Source organism: Aristolochia californica, unplaced genomic scaffold (assembly GCF_029961685.1).
Source record: "Aristolochia californica isolate CCGP_79_NKW_82.1479 unplaced genomic scaffold, dmAriCali1.0.hap1 SCAF_11, whole genome shotgun sequence".
Lineage (NCBI taxonomy): Eukaryota > Viridiplantae > Streptophyta > Magnoliopsida > Piperales > Aristolochiaceae > Aristolochia > Aristolochia californica.
In genome coordinates, this window is record NW_027181782.1 from 24568036 (window position 1) to 24587657 (window position 19622).

At 39.4% G+C, this 19622-nt stretch overlaps 1 protein-coding gene across 1 annotated transcript; it reads right to left on the reverse strand.

Annotated features, from left to right (window-relative positions):
* Positions 1–7104: 7104 nt before the first annotated feature.
* LOC137943659 (uncharacterized) lies at positions 7105–8185 on the reverse strand. Its single transcript, XM_068789102.1, has 3 exons — positions 7878–8185; positions 7663–7762; positions 7105–7551 (listed from the first exon to the last, which is right to left on the reverse strand). The coding sequence occupies exons 1-3, from the start codon at positions 8183–8185 to the stop codon at positions 7105–7107; spliced, it is 855 nt and encodes a 284-aa protein (XP_068645203.1).
* Positions 8186–19622: the final 11437 nt, after the last annotated feature.

Sequence of the window (19622 nt, forward strand, 5' to 3'; positions counted from 1 at the left end):
TTGAACGGTGAACCAACTCAACCCGTTCGAGTCAACCCGGACCATTTTTTTTATTTACACCGAGTCGCCCGACATGCGACTCGATTTCCAAGTTGGAACGGCAAGTGGCAGATGACTCAGACTGAAACAACTTGCCCGTTATTAAAAAATATCTTATAAATTTAATTTTATGTTTTTGCGTGCAAGAGGTCGTCTTCAACCTCCAACCGCACACAGAAATTCGGTTTGTCGGTATTCCATCGACGTTCCTAAATGTCGTCAAAGCTGGAAAACCTGTCAGAATGGTCGCCAACGTTGGCTCTGATGCTTTACAGCGATGCGAGAGCGACACGAGAGCCACCGACTGTCACGCGCAATGAGCACAAAGAGCGCACAGCAACTGTTGGTACCGGCTTTCTGTACGATGTCAACATCAACAAACTGTTTGGAATGGTCGCCGGCACTGGCTCTGATGTATTTCGACCGATGCAAGAGCCTGTCTGTCACACGTAGTGAGAGAATAGAGAATTTATTTATATAGAGAGCAAAAACTTATGGCTCAAATGGAATCGACACGTAGGATCAAAGTTAATTGCTCTGATACCAACTTTAAGCTAACATGAATTTCTAATTAACGCCATGAAATTCATTGAATAAATATAAAATGAAGCCCAATCTTACCTCTCTCCATACAATTAGATTCGATAAAATCACCGCCAGTCACTACTTCTATTTGGTTCTTCCGCTTTCTGATCACTCTGTGTATGAGATTGGGGACCAAACAATGTATTTATAAGCCAAGCTTCCATCAAGCTTCTTGTCTTCTTGTAACTTTCAATGAGTGGGATGTGGGTCATAACTTCTGAAACAGAAGTTGCTCCACGTTCTCCATGAGAGAAGTTGGACCAACCACTGCTTCTGAAATGGAAAGGAAGCAGCAGTTAACAAGTTATTCTAAAATCCCGGTTTAGTACGATAGCATTATGATAGCATTTCAGCCCTGTGATGTCAACAACCTTTCTTCCAAAGGTTACTGTAATTCATGAAGAAGGGAGCAATGATGACCATGAGATGTCGACAGACTTTCTTCCAAAGGTTGATGTAATATGTGACGAAGAGTAGCTGCTTTGAGTTCTGAGTCAACTCGACCCTAGTCAACCCTAGTTAACAGTATCAATATGATTCTCAGGTTGCTAATGAAACAATATCTCTCAAGTCACTGGTTCAGATCCAGCAGAGTGACTCAGAAATAAGAAAATTACCAACTTGGGAGGCAATCTTCCCAACGGAAAAACCAGCAACGTTGGCAACATCAAAAAGAATTATGAGATATGGGTATAGCAACTTGAATTGGCAACAGAAATAAACTTAGGTAGCAAGATTGGAATTCTAAAACACCATAGTTATGAGTCCATAAAATCAATGATCTAATACCATGTTGATCTTCAGGACTCCATGGATTATATCATGGAGAGAGAAGAAGAACACATTGGGGATGAAAAGAGGAGGAAGAATGCTGTTATAGACTTATGTCCAAACCCTCCCCCTTAAGCTCTATTTATAACTGATAAAAGTTAATATTATAATTATCCCTTCAACCTAGTAAAAGTGAAAAGAGACAATAAATATAAACTAATTACATCAATCACACCATAATTACACAATATCTTCCAACATTTCCCAAAAATGCACTTAGGAAAGATTTTCAAAGGATTGAGAAAAAATACAAGTAGGTATGCCAATAAAAGCTCATTAATTTCTCAATGGGAGGTTTGATGAGGTATTTATAAGTTCCCCATGCCAAACTAGCCATGTCTGCCCATTTACAAAAAGTTAAGTTCATATTGATCGATCAGTGTAAAGTGGTTGGTCGATCAATCGTGTGTAATGAGTATTTTTCTCTGTGAATATGAATTATTGATCGATGGTATGATCGATTGGTATCTTTCCTTTGGAACTAGCATTTTAAATTGATTGATCAATGTACATGGTATGATTGATCAACCAAAATTCCCACTGGCATTGCATAACAAGTATGATCATTCAATTACTTTGCTTTGTTTGATCATGATTTACGTCCCTAATTGGCAAAGTTTTGTATGATCAATTAGTCACTTAGTTGATCAATCAATCAACATGAATACTCTTTGCCAATACTATATCGATCGATCAATCCAAATGGGTTGATCCATCATGCTTTATAGTTTTTCCATGTTTTGGATAATTGATTAATTGACCTTGGCTAATCAATCATGCTTTACATTTTTGGCATGTGCTATTCTGGTTGATCGATCATTGGTCGATGTTGATCAATCATTCCATTGCCAATTTACTATATGGATTTTTAAAGCATGGAAATTTTTTATCCTAAGTGATTATAACATGTATATTTGTAATTTATGTACTCTTGATATTTATAAATAAAGACTAAGGGGGAAGGTTCGGATATCTTCCACAACCTTTATTCTCCCCTCTTCTCTCCTCTACATGTCCATCTCTCCCTCTCTCACTCTCTCATCCATTTTTACCTCTCTCTTCAATCACCTTACTTTACTTCTTCCCCCTTCTCCTTCCTTCTTCTTTTCTATACTCTAAGTTGAAGATCTCAATAGTATGGGATTCGGAAATTAAAAATTTTAAATGTTGAACAGCACATATGGAAGAGTCTTACATGACTCTCACAACAAGAACTTTCATAGAGCCAAAATTAATATGGTGGAGTCTTACAAGAGTCTCACAAAATGAGGGCTCACAAAAGAGTCTTAGTTAAAGGTGTTTTAGTTATGTTAGTCTTCTATTTATGTTTTGTTGTTCAATTATTCCAAGACTTATCTTTTAATGTTTAATTTTGGGTGTAACTGGGATAAGGGTAGTTTAATTGTAATTGGATTCTACCTGTTTCATTATAATTAGAGGCTTATGCACTCAAATTACGACAAGTTAATATAGTATTTCTCTTTTTCATAAATTTATAATGGTATAAGAGTGGGTTTCGTGAGTTGACTCGGTCAACCCACGGTGATGATGTGATCCTTTTCATGGTTTATCATCTCTTGTAGTTTACACTCATAATCTACCTTTTTTCTTCATTTCTTGTCCCAATACCAGTAGATTCTTTGGCTTTCTTGCATTAAAAATGAAGCTTTCATATTGAAAAATATATATTTAAGGAAATATATTTGAGCCTACTTTCCAAATAAAAAGTCATCTTGGCAATCGGAATTTTCTACAAAGATAAATCAATATTTGAAGCAGCAAAGGTCATATTACAAAAGAGGTTTGAGCAGCTAAAGAAAGCTTCAACTTTCATGGCATTTTATGTCATAAATAATGAGACTTTATATGGATAAATATATGTAAGTCCATTTTCTACCTTATCAAACCAATTTGCAATCTGAGTTTTTTAGAGGCAGATATAGATTTCATAATGGTCAAAAGTCATGTTGGCCAAAGAAGAAAGAGTACTCAGTTCTACTAGATTATGGAGTTGGAAATCTGTCAGATTTTTTCTCTAAAAAGAAGCATATTTTATAAAGAAAAGTTAAACTCGGATGAAAGGTATCGAATTATAAGTTTATATGGATAAATTTCATGTCAATCTGATCTATATTTAAGGAGATATTCACATTGGAAGTTGATAAGGGTCAAGCTACATAACGAAAAAAATCAAGAGCTCATAAAAAGATTTAAGAACAAATATTTATAAGTCAAATTATGTATCAATTTAAATATATTTGAGTCTATTTTCTTGAACATCAAACGATTTATATTTTGAGATATCGATATCAAAAGCACCAAAGGCCAATTCAGCCAAAAAATCTTTTTTTTTTCTTGTTTTCTCTCCTATTATCTCCACATGCATTTACGTGAATTGAGTTTCATGTTCACCTCAAATCTGAGGTTTTTCAAAATTTTCTTCTAATTAGAGAATTTTGGTCAGACTTAATCACTCCACAATGTGCTCATTCAAGGTATGCAATATCTTACTTCAATGTTGTTTTCAAGTTTTTTTTTGTTACTTAATTGTGTATCTTTTGCATGGTCAACTCCGAATAATTGTGGTTTGTAATGGACTCGATAGCCGAACGAGTCATCCAAAGGCGACGCGGGTAAGTTGGTGACTCAGATGGTGACTCAGAGGATCACTCAAGTAACTTAGGATTTGTATGTTTAATTTAATTCAGTACATGGTAGCGTGTAAGCCATCAATGGCAGTATTGTAAAAACTCGTATTATGGTCCTTGGCGTGATTAGCCTTAAGAGGATTGACAGAAGGAAAGAAAGCAAGTCTAATTTCACCCAAATCAAGATCAGCATTCTCCTCTAAGGAATCTAGGATCGGCGTGCCCCTTGATGAACCCAAGGTTCAGGTCTCCCTTTGATGAGCCTGGTTTCTTCTCCTCATGAATCTCTCTTCCCTAACCATTTTCGGCAAAGATAGGTCGCCCAGGCAAGACTTTCCGCACTGGTTCGGCCCCTATTCCCCCTAACGATCCTTAACTTTGTCAAGTGACAAGGTCTATGGTCAAGGACCGTAACACTTTGGTGTCTGTTAGGTTCCTTCGCCATAGATTGAGTCACCCGACGATCATTCCTTCCTTCCAGGTTGACGTGCGACATTGAAGGATACTTGGAGTTCTTTGATAGAGCAATAGTTATAATACAGAATTAACGAGAGGAGAAATAACTGAGCTTGTGAAGGGAAGCTCACCCTGGACCTCAAAGGGAAAATCCGACCTTGCACTAATTTAATTGATCAAAGCTTACTTTCCTTCTTACTTCCTTCCTTCTTATAACAAGAAGGACCATGACATCCATACAATTTCCAAACCAATCCTGTTGAATTTATGGAAAAGTGAAATACTCATTGAGATCAATAACTTGTTGTAATCAGAGTACATGAACCTCTATTTATAATAGAGGAAGGTAGTAGAGTCAAATTACAATAAAACTACCCTTGTCCCAATTACACCCAAACTCTAACACTTAAGGTAAGTCCTAACATAATTAAGTAACTCAATATTGATAAAAGATAAATATAACTTAAACTAAAACTCTTTTTGGTCGTGACCCTAAGATAAAGATACTTTTGTGAGTCCTTCTTGATCTTCCAACTGATGAGATAAGGATGCCAGTTCTTGGTAATCATTGTGGGTCCTACTTCTTATGGGCTTGGGCCAATCTTGTGGGCCTTCCATGGTCATGTGGCCCATCTTATAATAATCTTACATATGTGGGCCTTCCTTGGTCGTTTGGGTTTGATCTTATTTTCTTACAAGCTTCATCTTTTGTGCTCCCCCTTTCTTTAATATTTTGGTCACATAAAAATATCCACAACATAAGGAATGAAATACATTTTTCTAGTTCTTCTTCTATTTCTCCCCCTCAAGCTGGGGGGTAATGGCAGTGATCCCAGCTTGAACCAATTATCATAGAAGTAGAAATAATCCCAAATAACAGAGATTTGTAAATAATCCCTCACACCAAATAGTGATGCAAAATATTTTCCTGATATATCAACTCAAACAGTGATGCAAAATAATCGGCATAAATTCGAATTTTTCAATACAACAAGATACCAGCATGACCTTTGATTCTTCCAATTCAAATATATCTTTCAATATAGATCAGATTGACATGAAATATTTTCCTTATGAAACTAGACTTAAATAAATTTCATCCAAGTATGAATTAACTTCATTAAATATAATTAAATAAAATAAATAATCTGATATTTTTCAGTCTCTGTCATCTGACTGAACTAAGTTCTGTTCCTCCTGTTTTTCCAAAACGACCATTGACTCTTCCAAGATCAATATCTCCTTATAAAAAAATCATACCGAGAATTGGTTGAATATTTCAGAAAATAGACTTACATACCATTCTCTTTATATATAATTATCCATATAAAGTCTCTTTCTTCATAGCTTAAAATACCTCAGAAGTTGAGGCTTTCTGCTGCTTTTCGAACCTCTTTTTCAATCTGACCTTTGCTGCTTCAATTATCAATTTCTCTTTTTACATAACTCAGATAAAAAATTGGTTGAATAGGTAAAAGAATATACTTAGATATATTTCTTTTGATATATATTTCTCCATATAAATTCTTGTTCTTGGTAGCAAAAAATACCTTGGAATTTGAAGATTTCTGTTGCTACTCGAACCTTTTCCCAATCTGACCTTCACTCATTCAAATATAGGTATCTCTCTGTAGATAACTCCGATTGGAACAAATCATTCTTCTTTGGAAAATAGACTCAAATATATTTCTGTAAATATATAAATTTCAGTATGAAAAACTACTTATATGGGTGAAAATTTCAACAAAAACTACAGGTATAGGTACTGAAAAAAACAATAACTACAAACCTAGACCTAGGGTTTAGGGTTTAGAGAAAAGGATCACATTACCTCCATGAGTTGACCAAGTCAACTCATAGAACCTGCTCTGATACCATGTTGAATTTATGGAAAATTGAAATACTTCATTGAGATCAATAACTTGTTGTAATCAGAGTACATAAACCTCTATTTATAATAAAAGAAGGTAGTAGAGTCCAATTACAATAAAACTACCCTTTTTCCTATTACACCCAAACTCTAACACTTAAGGTAAGTCCTAACATAATTAAGTAACTCAATATTGATAAAAGATAAATATAACTTAAACTAAAACACTTTTTGGTCGTGACCCTAAGATAAAGATACTTTTGTGAGTCCTTCTTGATCTTCCAACTGATGTGATAAGGATGCCAACTCTTGGTAATCATTATGGGTCCTACTTCTTATGGGTTTGGGCCCATCTTGTGGGACTTCCTTGGTCATGTGGCCCATCTTATAATAATCTTACATATGTGGGCCTTCCTTGGTCGTTTGGGCTTGATCTTATCTTCCAACAAATCCCTTTCCCATGACGTCCCCACATTTCTCAAGACGTCCATACATTTCCCATGACGTCCACTCACTTCCCACCATGACTCCTACTCTTCCCCAAAGCATACCCTTTCCCAAACTATAACTTTTACATTTCCCAAAACCTAACGCTAACCTCCCTAGCCATGACCCACACATATACTGAAATTTACATTAGACCCAACCCATAACATGACATGAAAATGACACCCACTAAGTCCTATGTCTAGCAGTGACTCTAGATGCTATGGATTCCATAACATCACTCCCCTCCTGGAGAAAGAGTTTGTCCTCAAGCGCAAAGGTGGGGTAGAGGGCCTGAAATTCTACCAATGGTTCCCATGAGGCTTCCACCGGATCCGTCTCCGCCCACTGAACTAAGATTTCCCAAGAATCATTGACGCGGCGAGCCTGGAAGACGTGAGCAGGAGTGGGCAAGACGCGTCCATCATGAAGGGCCAGCAGAGGAGTGTGCAACATTGGCGAGTCACCCTTGAAATTTTTTAGCAGTGATACATAGAAGACATCATGAATTTGGGTGTCGGGAGGATGCTGGAGACGGTAAGCCACGCTGCCGATGCGCTCCAAGACTTGGAATGGCCCATAGTACTTGGGAGAGAGTTTGTTGCATTGGGACGCAGTGAGGGACAACTGGCGATACTTATGAAGACACAGCCACACATAGTCTCCTAGAGCATAAGATTGGTCATGGTGGCCCTTGTCATAAGTATTTTTCATGAGCGCCTGAGCCTATTGTAAGTTGGCTCGAACCTGGGCTAACATGCAGTCTCTTTCCACCAATGCCTGATCAATAGCAGCAACCCGAGCAGAACCAGCAATATAAGAGACAAGGTGAGGGACCATAGACCACCTAGAAGGGAGTGGTCTTGAGAGCGGTGTGGTAGGAAGTATTGGAGCAAAATTCAGCCCACGCCAGCCAACGAACCAGAGTTTTGGGATGATCGTCTACCAAGAAACTCAAATACATTTCTAGAGTACGGTTGACTACCTCGGTTTGCCCATCTGATTGGGGGTGGTAAGCTGAGGAGAAAGACAGCTTGGTGCCTTGTAGCTTGAAAAGCTCCTTCCAGAAGTTACTCGTAAATATGGCATCTCTGTCACTGGTGATGGATTCTGGAAGGCGGACAATGTGATCCATGAAAATTTGAGCTATATGAGAAGCTGTATAAGGATGTGATAAGGGAAGAAAATGCCCATACTTGGAGAAATGATCAGCCACCACCAATATGATAGATTTACCCGAAGATTTTGGAAGACCATCAATGAAGTCCATGGAAATATCGGCCCAAATCTGAGTAGGGAGCTGAAGTGGCTGGAATAAGCCTACTGGACATAAAGTTTCTGATTTGTTGCGTTGGCAGACTTGGCAGGCTGATACGTAGTCAACTACCATTCTTTTCATTCCTTTCCAATAAAAGTTGGGACTAAGGTGGAAATAAGTCTTCTGCTGGCCTTCATGGGTATTGTCATATAGGTGGAAAGAATGGTGGGTAGTAAGATCGAAGTGGCAGGAAGATAAAGCCATTGCTTGTACAAGATGAGACGGTCTTGGATGGCCTAGTTGTTGTCCGTGGCCTGCTGTTCAAAGTTGTGCAATAAGGCTAGGAGGTCCGGTGTTTGATGAATTTCATCCCGAATGGAATCTAGAAACAAGAACCGTGGTTGACAGATGGCATGGAGTTGTCGGGTGGGGACATCTCTTCGTGACAATGCATCTACACCTCAGTTGAGTTGACCTAGTTTGAACTCCACCCAAAAATCAAACCCCATTAATTTACTGAGCCAGTGTTGTTGGGGTGAAGTGGTAAGGCGTTGCTCCAACAAGTACTTTAGGCTGCAATGGTTGGTGCGGATAGGGAAGTGACGGCCCCACATATATGGTCTCCAATGCTGAATGGCTTTAGCTAGGCCAATAAGTTCTCGCTCATAAGCTTCCAATTTGTGATGATGTATAGCCATTTGTCTGCTAAAATAAGCAATGAGATGGCCCTGCTGCTGTAATACCGCTCTGAAGCCGCCCTCGGACGCATCACATTCAATAATAAAGAGATCCTCAAAATTAGGAAGATGGAGCACTGGTGCTGACGCTAAGGCGTGCTTGAGTTGTGTAAATGAGGAAGAGGCGGCCTCGGACCAAATGAAAGCATTCTTTTTCAGCAAACTTGTCAGTGGAGCTGCTATTTGGCCATAATATTGTATAAATTTACGGTACTAGCCAAATAAACCCAAGAAGCCCTTTAACGCAGATGCTGATTGAGGAAGGGGCCAATCAATAATGGCCTGAATTTTAGTACGGTCAACCTTGACGCCATAGGCTGAAATAACATGCCCCAAATAAGGGACTTTCGGGTCGCTGAAAGAGCACTTCGAAAGCTTGAGAAATAAGTGATGAGCATGCAATATGTGGAAGACGGAACGCAAGTGTTGTAGGTGGCCTTCCCAAGTAGGGCTGTAGATCAAAATATCATCAAAGAAAACAAGTACAAATTTTCGTAAGAGGGGTCAAAATACCTCGTTCATGAGCGCCTGGAAAGTGGAGGGATCATTGGAAAGCCCAAATGGCATGACCAGAAACTCGAAATGGCCATGATGGGTACGGAAGGTGGTCCTTTCCACGTCTTCAGGGTATACACATATCTGATGGTACCCGGAGTGCAAATCCAGCTTTGTAAAGAATTTGGCGCCATGTAGTTCATCCAAAAGCTCATCGACTACTGGAATGGGAAATTTATCCTTGACAGTGTGTACATTTAATTCTCTGTAATCAACACAAAAATGCCAAGTATGATCTTTTTTCTTCACTAAGAGTACTAGTGTCGCAAAGGGAGATCTATTGGCTTGAATGAGGCCTTGCTCGAGCATTTGTTGGCATTGGTGTTCGATTTCATCTTTTTGAAAATGTGGGTAACGATATGGTCTTACCACTACCGGCTTCGTTCCCATTTTCAGACGAATCTGATGGTCACAGTGACGGATAGGAGGCAGAGATTTCGGCTCCAAAAATAAATCCCCAAATTCTGCAATGAGAGAGTGTAAGTGACTGCGATCGGAGTCCGCCACTTGAAGTTGTTGGAGTGCGCACAACGAAGGTGCCTGAGTCCCATGAAGGGTGATGTGGTGCTGGCCCGAAGTGAAACTCATAGTCAATGAATTGAAATCCCACAATATCAGACCCAACTGTTGGAGCCACTTAATGCCCAATACGAGATCAAACCCTGCCAATGGAATAACCAAGAATTTTGTTGCAAAGTGGTGACCTCAATAATATACTACACTGCTGAACAGAGACCCATGCTGGTGAGATTTTCCCCGTTAGCTACTGAGACTGAGAGTCCAGAATTCGGATGGATTGCTAAGCCCAATTGAGTGGCTTCTTTTTGGCTTAGAAAATTGTGGGTACTTCCCTAATCAACCAAGCCGAGTAACCGGAATGTTTGAATGCCCGCATGAACTTGCATAGTGTTGGTGTTGTGTATCCCAGTCATAGCATGGATGGAAATGGCTGGTTCTTCCTCCTCAAGGGCTTCCTCATCTTCTGGTGGGGGTTTCTCCTCTGGATCATCCACTTCCAACCAAAAGAGCCACTTGCATAAATGACCCGAAAAATATTTTTCATCACAGTTAAAACAAAGCCCTTATGCCTTGCTCTGTTCCATGTCTGATTTGGAAAGGCGCTTGATGTATTGTAGAGGTGGAGAAGACCGGGGAAACTCTGAGGTCTGAGTAGGAGCTGGCCCTGGGTGCAGAGGGGACTGAAGGCCGTAGGAGGTTCCAGAGAGTCCTTCATCAGACGTTGTTTGGCAACCAACGTTCGTGCCAAATTAATAGCATGGGCTAGAGAGGGGGGGTCATTTAATTCCACCTCAAGGCGAAGTGCCTCCACTAAGCCAGCAGTAAACAGATTAACATATTGAGTAGGACTTACATATGGACTAGCTTGGGCCAGTCGTTCCTGAAATTGTTTTAGGTAGGCCTCAATGGAACCCGTCTATTTCAGATTGACTAAATCCCCCAAAGGATTGCTCAGGCGGGGGGTCCAAACCTCAATAGACAAAAATCATTAAAAAGGTCCCAATCATGCACCGGATACTTAGATTTAAATTGGTGATACCACAGGTTGGCTTCACCCAGCATGTGAAATGCAGCTAATGGAACTCAATCCTTTGGCTGGGTTCGTTGGTTCCCAAAAAATTGGTCACACTGTTGTAACCAAATCAGAGGGTCAGTAGACCCATCATAAGGAGGAAAGTCCAGCTTAGTGTACCTGGGCACAGTTGAAGGGCTGTGGCCGTGAAGTCCTCCTGGAACAGGGTGTGCTGGGCACAGAGGAGCCATTGGTGGTGGCGGAAAAGGTGGCTGCTGCTAGTGGTGGGGCAGGTAAATAGTAGGGGCAGTGGTCCTTACCATAAACTCTTCCATTCGAAGAGAAAATTGCTGGAAGGAGTCCCTTATCTCAATTAGTTCAGTGTGGACAGAAGCTACAAAGTGATGTGTCTCGATTCTAAGTTCATCCATCTGATTACTCACATCCTTAAGGGAAGAGGAATCGCTGATGGTGGTCCTGTCTGATGCCACGGTGTTAGGTTCCTTCGCCATAGATTGAGTCACATGACGATCACTCCTTCCTTCCAGGTTGACGTGCGACATTGAAGGATACTTGGAGTTCTTTGATAGAGCAATAGTGAGAATACAGAATTAACGAGAGGAGGAATAACTGAGCTTGTGAAGGGAAGTTCACCCTGGACCTCAAAGGGAGAATCCGACCTTGCACTAATTTAATTGATCAAAGCTTACTTTCCTTCTTACTTCCTTCCTTCTTATAACAAGAAGGACCATGACATCGACGCCCCCACATTTCTCAAGAAATCCATACATTTCCCATGACGTCCACTCACTTCCCACCATGACTCCTACTCTTCCCCAAAGCATACCCTTTCCCAAACTATGACTTTTACATTTCCCAAAAGCTGATGCTAACCTCCTTAACCATGACCCATACATATACCGAAATTTACATTAGACCCAACCCATAACGTGACATGAAAATGACACCCACTAAGTCCTATGTCTAGCAATGACTCTAGATTCTATGGAATCCATAACAGTATCAAAGTAGGTAAATATGGGGCAGTGTTCAAACCCTGAGGATTTGATGGCAAGGGTCATGGAAATGGTGAACGCCAGACAGGAGAAGACTGAGGGCCGACTAGCAGCGCTCCTGGACACCAACCCGAGAGAGGGAGACAGGGTACCTTCGAATGGCCAAGGCGCACACTACGCTAGACGCACAGAGCACACTGGATATGGGGGAATTTCAGTCCAAGCATTGGGGTAGTTCCAAGGTAGGACTTTCCTGTCTTTACTGGGTCGGAGGACCCTTTAATTTGGTTGATCGCTGTGAAAAAAAAAATTGAATCAAAGAACGGCTGCAATAGACAGAGCTAGGTTGGCCGGCTTCCACATGCTCGATGAAGCGCAGCTATGTGGCCACCAACTTGAATTGGAACATCCGGGTATAGATTGGGAGGACTTCAAGGAATTGTGCACCATCCGGTTTGGCCCGCCGACCCAAAGCAACCCTTTTGGAAATTTAGTACTCTTAAGACATACGAGAAGTGTAGCAAAGTACCAAAAACAATTTCAGGAAAAGTTAGCCCGAGCCAGCAAGAAGGTAAGAGTTGATCAGCATGTCAGTCTATTCATGGCAGGATTAAATGAGGCCCTACGGTTGGAATTGGAACTCCTTGCACCACCGGATTTGGCGAGAGCAATGAATTTAGCCAGAGCCTTGGAGGCCAAACAAATATTTCAAACACGCAGACCAATGTGGCAAGGTGGAAAACCAGCTCGGGAGTGCCCTCTACAGCATCCCAATGGCGAAGTAGTGCTACTACCCCTACTACTTCCACCCCTAAAAATTCCCCAACCACTCTAGCATTTGTCCACAAATTAAACAGAGCAGAAATGGAAGTGCGTAGGGAAACAGGGTTATACTACAAATGTGATGAACAATAAACATTCGGGCATCATTGTAAGAAACTCTTCTAGTTAGAAACTGAAGATGAGGAACTCGAAGAACCATAAATAGAACAGTTAGACACTAAAGAGCCTGTTGTTTCATTAAACGCCATCATTGGACTCCGGACTACCAAAACAATGCAGGTTTGTGCCTTAGTCGGAAATCAGCCACTCATAGCTCTTGTGAACTCACACAGCACTCATAATTTTGTGAGCTTTACAGCAGCAAAGTATCTACAACTCCTAGATCAATCTCAGCCAGTTGCTTCCGTCTCCGTTGCCAATGGGGAAAAGGTTCCTAGTTACGGGGTCAGCAAGCCAGTACTGTTTACGATTGCTGGCCACAGATTCTCAGCAGAATTTTTTATCATTCCACTAGCTAGTTTTGATACGGTTTTGGGCATCAAGTGGCTTTGGACATTAGGGCCGATATTGTAGGATTTTGCTGCATTGACAATGAGCTTTGAATTTTCCAACGAAAGGATTACACTACAGGGCCATCAAACTGAGGTTCCAGCCCATATTCATGGACTGCAACAACAGCAGCACACGGAGAACAATGTGGATATCTTGCTGGAAGAATTTCCATACTTCTTTCAGGAACGTATCAGTCTCCCGCCATTGAGACACTGTAACCATCGCATTCGTTTGAAGGTTGGCTCCGAAGTGGTGACCATATAGATACCCTCACCTTCAAAAGGATGAAATTGAAAGGCAATGCACAGTGATGTTAGAACAAGGCCTCATAAGACCGAGTACTTCCCCTTTCTCTTCTCTAGTTCTTTTGGTGAAGAAACATGACCACACTTGGAGATTTTGTGTGGACTATCGGGAATTAAATGCCAAGATTGTTAAAGACAAGTTCCCTATACCGGTGGTGGATGAGCTATTAGATGAACTGCATGGGGCAAAAAATTTCACAAAGTTAGACTTGCGTTCAGACTATCATCAAGTCAGAATGTACCCTCCTGATATCGAGAAGACCACTTTCTGTACTCATCATGGTCAACTTGAGTTCATTGTCAAGCCTTTCGGTCTCTCCAACACCCCGTCAACATTTCAGGCCTTAATGAATGAGGTATTTCGTGACTATCTCAGAAAATTTGTTTTAGATTTCTTTGATGATATCTTGATTTTCAGCAAGTCATGGCCTCAACATTTAAAAGACTTGCATCTTGTATTTCAACTCTTTCAGAATCATCATCTATATTTAAAACGTTCAAAGTGCTCATTTGGTCGAATTCAGGTGGCCTATCTGGGTCACGTTATTACAGAAACTGGGGTCACCATGGATCCGAGAAAAATTGAAGCTATACTTCAGTGGCCACCGCCGAGAAACATTGCAGCCTTAAGGGGATTTTTGGGCTTATTAGGTTACTATCAAAAGTTCATCCACAATTATGCGCCACTAGCAGTTCCCTTATCCAACTTGATGCATCGTAATGCCTTCCAATGGAATGATGCCACCGAGACATCCTTCTAGACTCTCAAGCAAGTTTTAGCCTCTGCACTGGTACTTCAGTTACCGGATTTCGAAGATGTGTTTGTGATAGAATGTGATGCATCTGGAAGCGGTATTGGGGCGGTGCTTCAAATATCCCGGCATCACATTGCTTATTTCAGCCGTCAGCTCGCGCTCCACCATCATAAGTTATCGGCCTATGAAAGAAAAGTCATTGGCTTAGCGAAGGCAATCAGTCATTGGAGACCCTACTTGTGGGGCAATTTTTTTATCATCCGCACGGACCACTCCAGTTTGAAGTTTTTGTTAGACCAACGTATATCAACTTCTCCACAACAGCACTGGATTAACAAGTTAATGGGGTTTGACTTTACTGTGGAATACAATTCGGGTCCGTTGAGCAGAGCTGTTGATGCCCTCTCACGTCGTTCGGACGAAGTACTCTAAATTGCTGCCATTAGCCAGCCAGCAACTCTTTTACTAGAGTCCATCCACAAGGAGAACCAGAGCACACCAGAACTGCAACAGCTATCCCAACAAATTGCAAAGGGCAAGATGGCGTCCCAATGGACAATACAGGACAACAGTATTCTTAATAAACAGCGCCTATATTTAGCTCATACTTCTCCCTTGGTGGCGGTTGCATTATCAGCTTATCATGATAGCACCCATGAAGGCCTACAGAAAACTTTATAGCGGATCCGCGGGGATTTTTATTGGGCAGGTATGAAATCCACAATCGCATAGTATGTCGCTACTTGTCCAGTGTGTCAATGCAACAAGGCTGGGGTACTACAACCACTCGAGCTTTCCACACAGGTATGGTCGAACATTTCTATGGATTTTATTGAGGGCCTTCCTAAGGCAGTGGGGAAGTCTATTCTTTTTGTGGTGGTTGACCGTTTTTCAAAGTTTGCACACTTCATTCCCTTGGTGCATCCTTATACAGCAACAACAGTAGCCCAAGTGTTCTTTGAGAATATTGTTCGTCTCCATGGTATCCCAAAAACAATAGTCAACGATCAAGATGTGGTTTTTACCAGTAAATTTTGGAAAGACCTATGTTGATTATGTGGGACAAAACTAAAATATTCCTCTGCATATCGCCCTCAAACCGATGGCCAGACCATGGTGGTGAACCGAACAATTGAGATGTATTTAAGGTGCTTTGTGGGGGACAGCCCAAAAAAGCGGGTTCAATGCATTATATGGGCAAAGTATTGCTACAAGAAATCATTCCACACGGCCTTACAAGCAACCGGGATCCCCTCGCTAGCTTTCGTATGCTAAGGGGTCCACCAGAGTGGACGCAGTTGACCAAGCTCTTATGAGTCTAGACCAATTGTTGGAATATGCCATCCAATGCCTTCGAAAAGCTCAAGCCCGCATGAAGCAACATTATGATCAGGGTCACCGCGATGTTCAATACACTCTGGGGGAATTTTTATGGCTCCGCCTCTAGCCTTACCGTCAAAACTCAATTGTGGGAAATTGGCACAAGCTTTCTCCGTAGTATTTTGGTCCCTTCAAAATTACCCAGCGGGTGGGCCTAGTCGCCTATCAGCTCCAGCTGCCTCCAGAGTCCAAGCTCCACGATGTTTTTCATGCATCTCTGCTCAAGCCCCTCAAAGGATCAACACCAAATTCCATTCCTTCTCTACCACCGATTGAAGACGGTAAAGTATCTTTCACACCCATCAAAGTTCTGAATGCTCGCCAGAATGAGAACAGGAACGAAATACTTGTTCAGTGGTCACATACAGATGTTACAGAAGCAACTTGGGAAGACCTCCAAGTATTCCAGCACGTCTACCCTTCATTCGAGCTTCCGGACAAGCTCTTTTCCCAAGGGGGGAGTGATGTTATGGACTCGATAGCCGAACGAGTCATCCAAAGATGACACGGGTGAGTAGGTGACTCAGATGGTGACTCAGAGGATCATTCAAGTAACTTAGGATTTATATATTTAATTTAATTCAGTACATGGTAGCGTGTAAGCCATCAATGGTAGTATTGTAAAAACTCATATTATGGTCCTTGGCGTGATTAGCCTTAAGAGGACTGATGGAAGGAAAGATAGCAAGTCTAATTTCATCCAAATCAAGATCAGCATTCTCCTCTAAGGAACCTAGGATCGGCATTCTCCTTGATGAACCCAAGGTTCAGGTCTCCCTTTGATGAGCCTGGTTTCTTCTCCTCATGAATCTCTCTTCCCTAACCATTTTCGGCAAAGATAGGTCGCACAGGCAAGAATGTCCGCACTGGTTCGACCCCTATTCCCCCTGACGATCCTTCACTTCGTCAAGTGGCGAGGTCTATGGTCAAGGACCGTAACATGGTCACCCCAAAAAAGTTATGCTTGGTCAATTTTATTAAGTTCCACAGTTATAGTTTTCCCTATTTTTTGAAAAAAAAGGTCACTTTGGAAGTATGAGTGTTTCACAGTTCCCTCCTTCTAGTTAGAGTTGTTTTCCTCTAGTATTTTTTCTATTTATCTTCTTATGTTTTCATCACTTCAGAGTAATGCCTAGGCCTACAACCTAAAAAGTATACGAATATGTCCAACATTACACTTGAGTCAAGTCTTTTATTCTTCACCCAAGAGGTGATTTGTGATTGAGTTACCCTTAAAAAGTGAGTAGTCTCTTTGTTAAGCCCTAAATTTAGGTTGTTTTGTGCCTTTAAAATTGATCGGAGTGTGTTTCAGACTATGACTATTTTGACTGGTGCATGGAGCTTTGTCGTACGGCTAGGAGTGATTTTCTTCTCCATTATTGGGTTTTGTCCAAGTTGGGTCTCTATGTCCTTTTTATCCCCAACTTGAGGGGGAGAAGTACAAAAAAGAAGTATTTTGTTCCACATATTGTCGTAATTTTTTATGACCAAAAATATTCAAGAAAGTGGGAGCACAAAAGATGAAGTTTTTGCATCTATAAAGATTTTTTTTTTAACAAAAAAAATTGAAGACCAAAAATCTTTTCATTGCAAGCTGAAGTTATAAATTCCAATTTGAGGGGGAGTATTGAAGAGCACATATGGAAGAGTCTTACATAACTCTCACAATAAGAAGTCTCACGGAGCCATAATTAATATGGTGGAGTCTTACAAGAATCTCACATAAGAGTTTCAGTTAATGGTGTTTTAGTTATGTTAGTCTTCTACTTATGTTCAATTGTTCTAGGACTTTACTTTTAGTATTTAACATAGGGTGTAACTGGGATAAGGGTAGTTTAATTATAATTGGATTTTATTTGTTTCTGCTATTATAAATAGAGGTTTATGTACTCAAATTACAACAAGTTAGTAAAGTATTTCTTTTTTCCAGAAATTCAACAGTAAACTAGAAAAACTAAAAGGAAAATTTAATTGAGCAATTTGTAGTACCTCAATACAAGGATAAGTAGAAGCTATCTAATCTTCGACGTAGGTTCGAACTTCTCCACCTTCACCTTCATAAAGTCTTCAGTACATGGCCTACCCAATGAGTGAAAATGACATTATGGAGTCCCAATGCTCTCCTATGCACATCTCAGAACTCCACTAGGATCCTCCTTCCGTTGAGATCTAACACCAGCTCATCAAATCTGGAGTCCCTACTTGGGTCTCATGGTCGCCTCGTATGTGAGGATGTAGATGGAAACAATATGGATGGACCTACCGGTGTGGATGGAAATTATGTGGATGTATCTATATACACAAAACAGTAATTAGCATAGGTAAAATATTATTTAATATAAAGGAGTGATAATTAGTTGACTATTGTACTCTGTGTCTCTAAGACACGGTCGTCCCTCCCACTTAAGTCACTATCAAGCAGAAAAAAGATTAAGAAAATAAGGAAGAGAAAATAGGGAAAATACAAAGGAAATAAATAAGGAAAAATAAAAATAAAAAAGTAAAAAAGAATATAAAAAGAGAAGAAGGAAAAAGGAAAAAAGACAAAAAAGAAAAGATAAAAAGAAAAAGAAAAGAAGGAAGAGAAAATTGGGAAAAAATACAAAGGAAATAAACAAGGAAAAATTTTTAAAGAAAAAAGGAAAGAACAAGGGAAAGGAAAAATAGAAATAAAAAGATAAAAAAATAAATAAAAATATGGAAGAGAAATTTGAGAAAAATATAGAGAAAATAAAAAAGGAATAAAGGAATAAAAAGTGAAGAAGGAAAAGGAAAAAATAAAAAATAAAAGATAAAAGTAAAAATAAAATTAATCTGTCATTCCTAAACTTTTTCCTCCAATGCAAATTAATATAAATAAAAAATAACTTAAAAGTATTTCAATTTAAGTATTGGAATATGAAATATGAAATTTTCCTTTTTAGTCATTGTCTTATGTGTCACGTTTTGCTTCGACGTTATTTGGAGTAACCTAAACAAGATGTTATTATTTATTGTTAATTGCTTAATGCCCTTTAAATACATAATCACCGACATTACGTGGAGTTTAAAATTAGTTGAAAGTATCTAAAATACCCCTCTTTAAGATTTTTACATCTAAAAAACCATTAGTTGAATTTCGCTTCTTACAAAACCTGCTGCTAATGATACAAATATCCTTGTTACCAACTTGTTTAATGTAATCCACTAACATTATTTACTTAACAAACAAATTGCTTAAAATAACCTTATTAAAATATCTAGAACTCCATTAAATACTAAATATTCAAATATAAAAAATATTATAATCAATTTTATCATATGGAAAAATCCTTTATCTTCTTCCTTTAAATTTATCAGTAAATTTTTTTATTATTTTCTAATAATTATATATTATCGTGTAATTTACGTGTAAATTAAATAATACCTTTCATTGGAAAATAGGTAAATTCATAAAATATAGTTAGACTCGTTTTTGGTTTATCAGGATATTTAAATATTTAATTTTAATAAAGTTAAACTCATTTTTTGTTTATCAGGATATTTGAATATTTAATTATTTAATTATTTATTAGAGGTGAGAAAAATTACATAATGGTTTTTATATAACAACGTATATCTTTTTTTTAACGTTTCAAATAAGTTATTTTTATTATTTAGTAAAAAGTGCCAAAACATTAAAGGGAGTCTAAAAAACCTTTTCGTGGGTTTTTTTAAATTCTAGTCAATGAGCTTTTTGCTTTTAAAAAACTTTATAGAAAATAAAGAAGGGGAAAAAGAAAAAAGAAGAATAAGAAAATAAAAAAGAGAATAATTAAACAAAAATTAGAAAAATTACATAGAAAAAATCAACTAA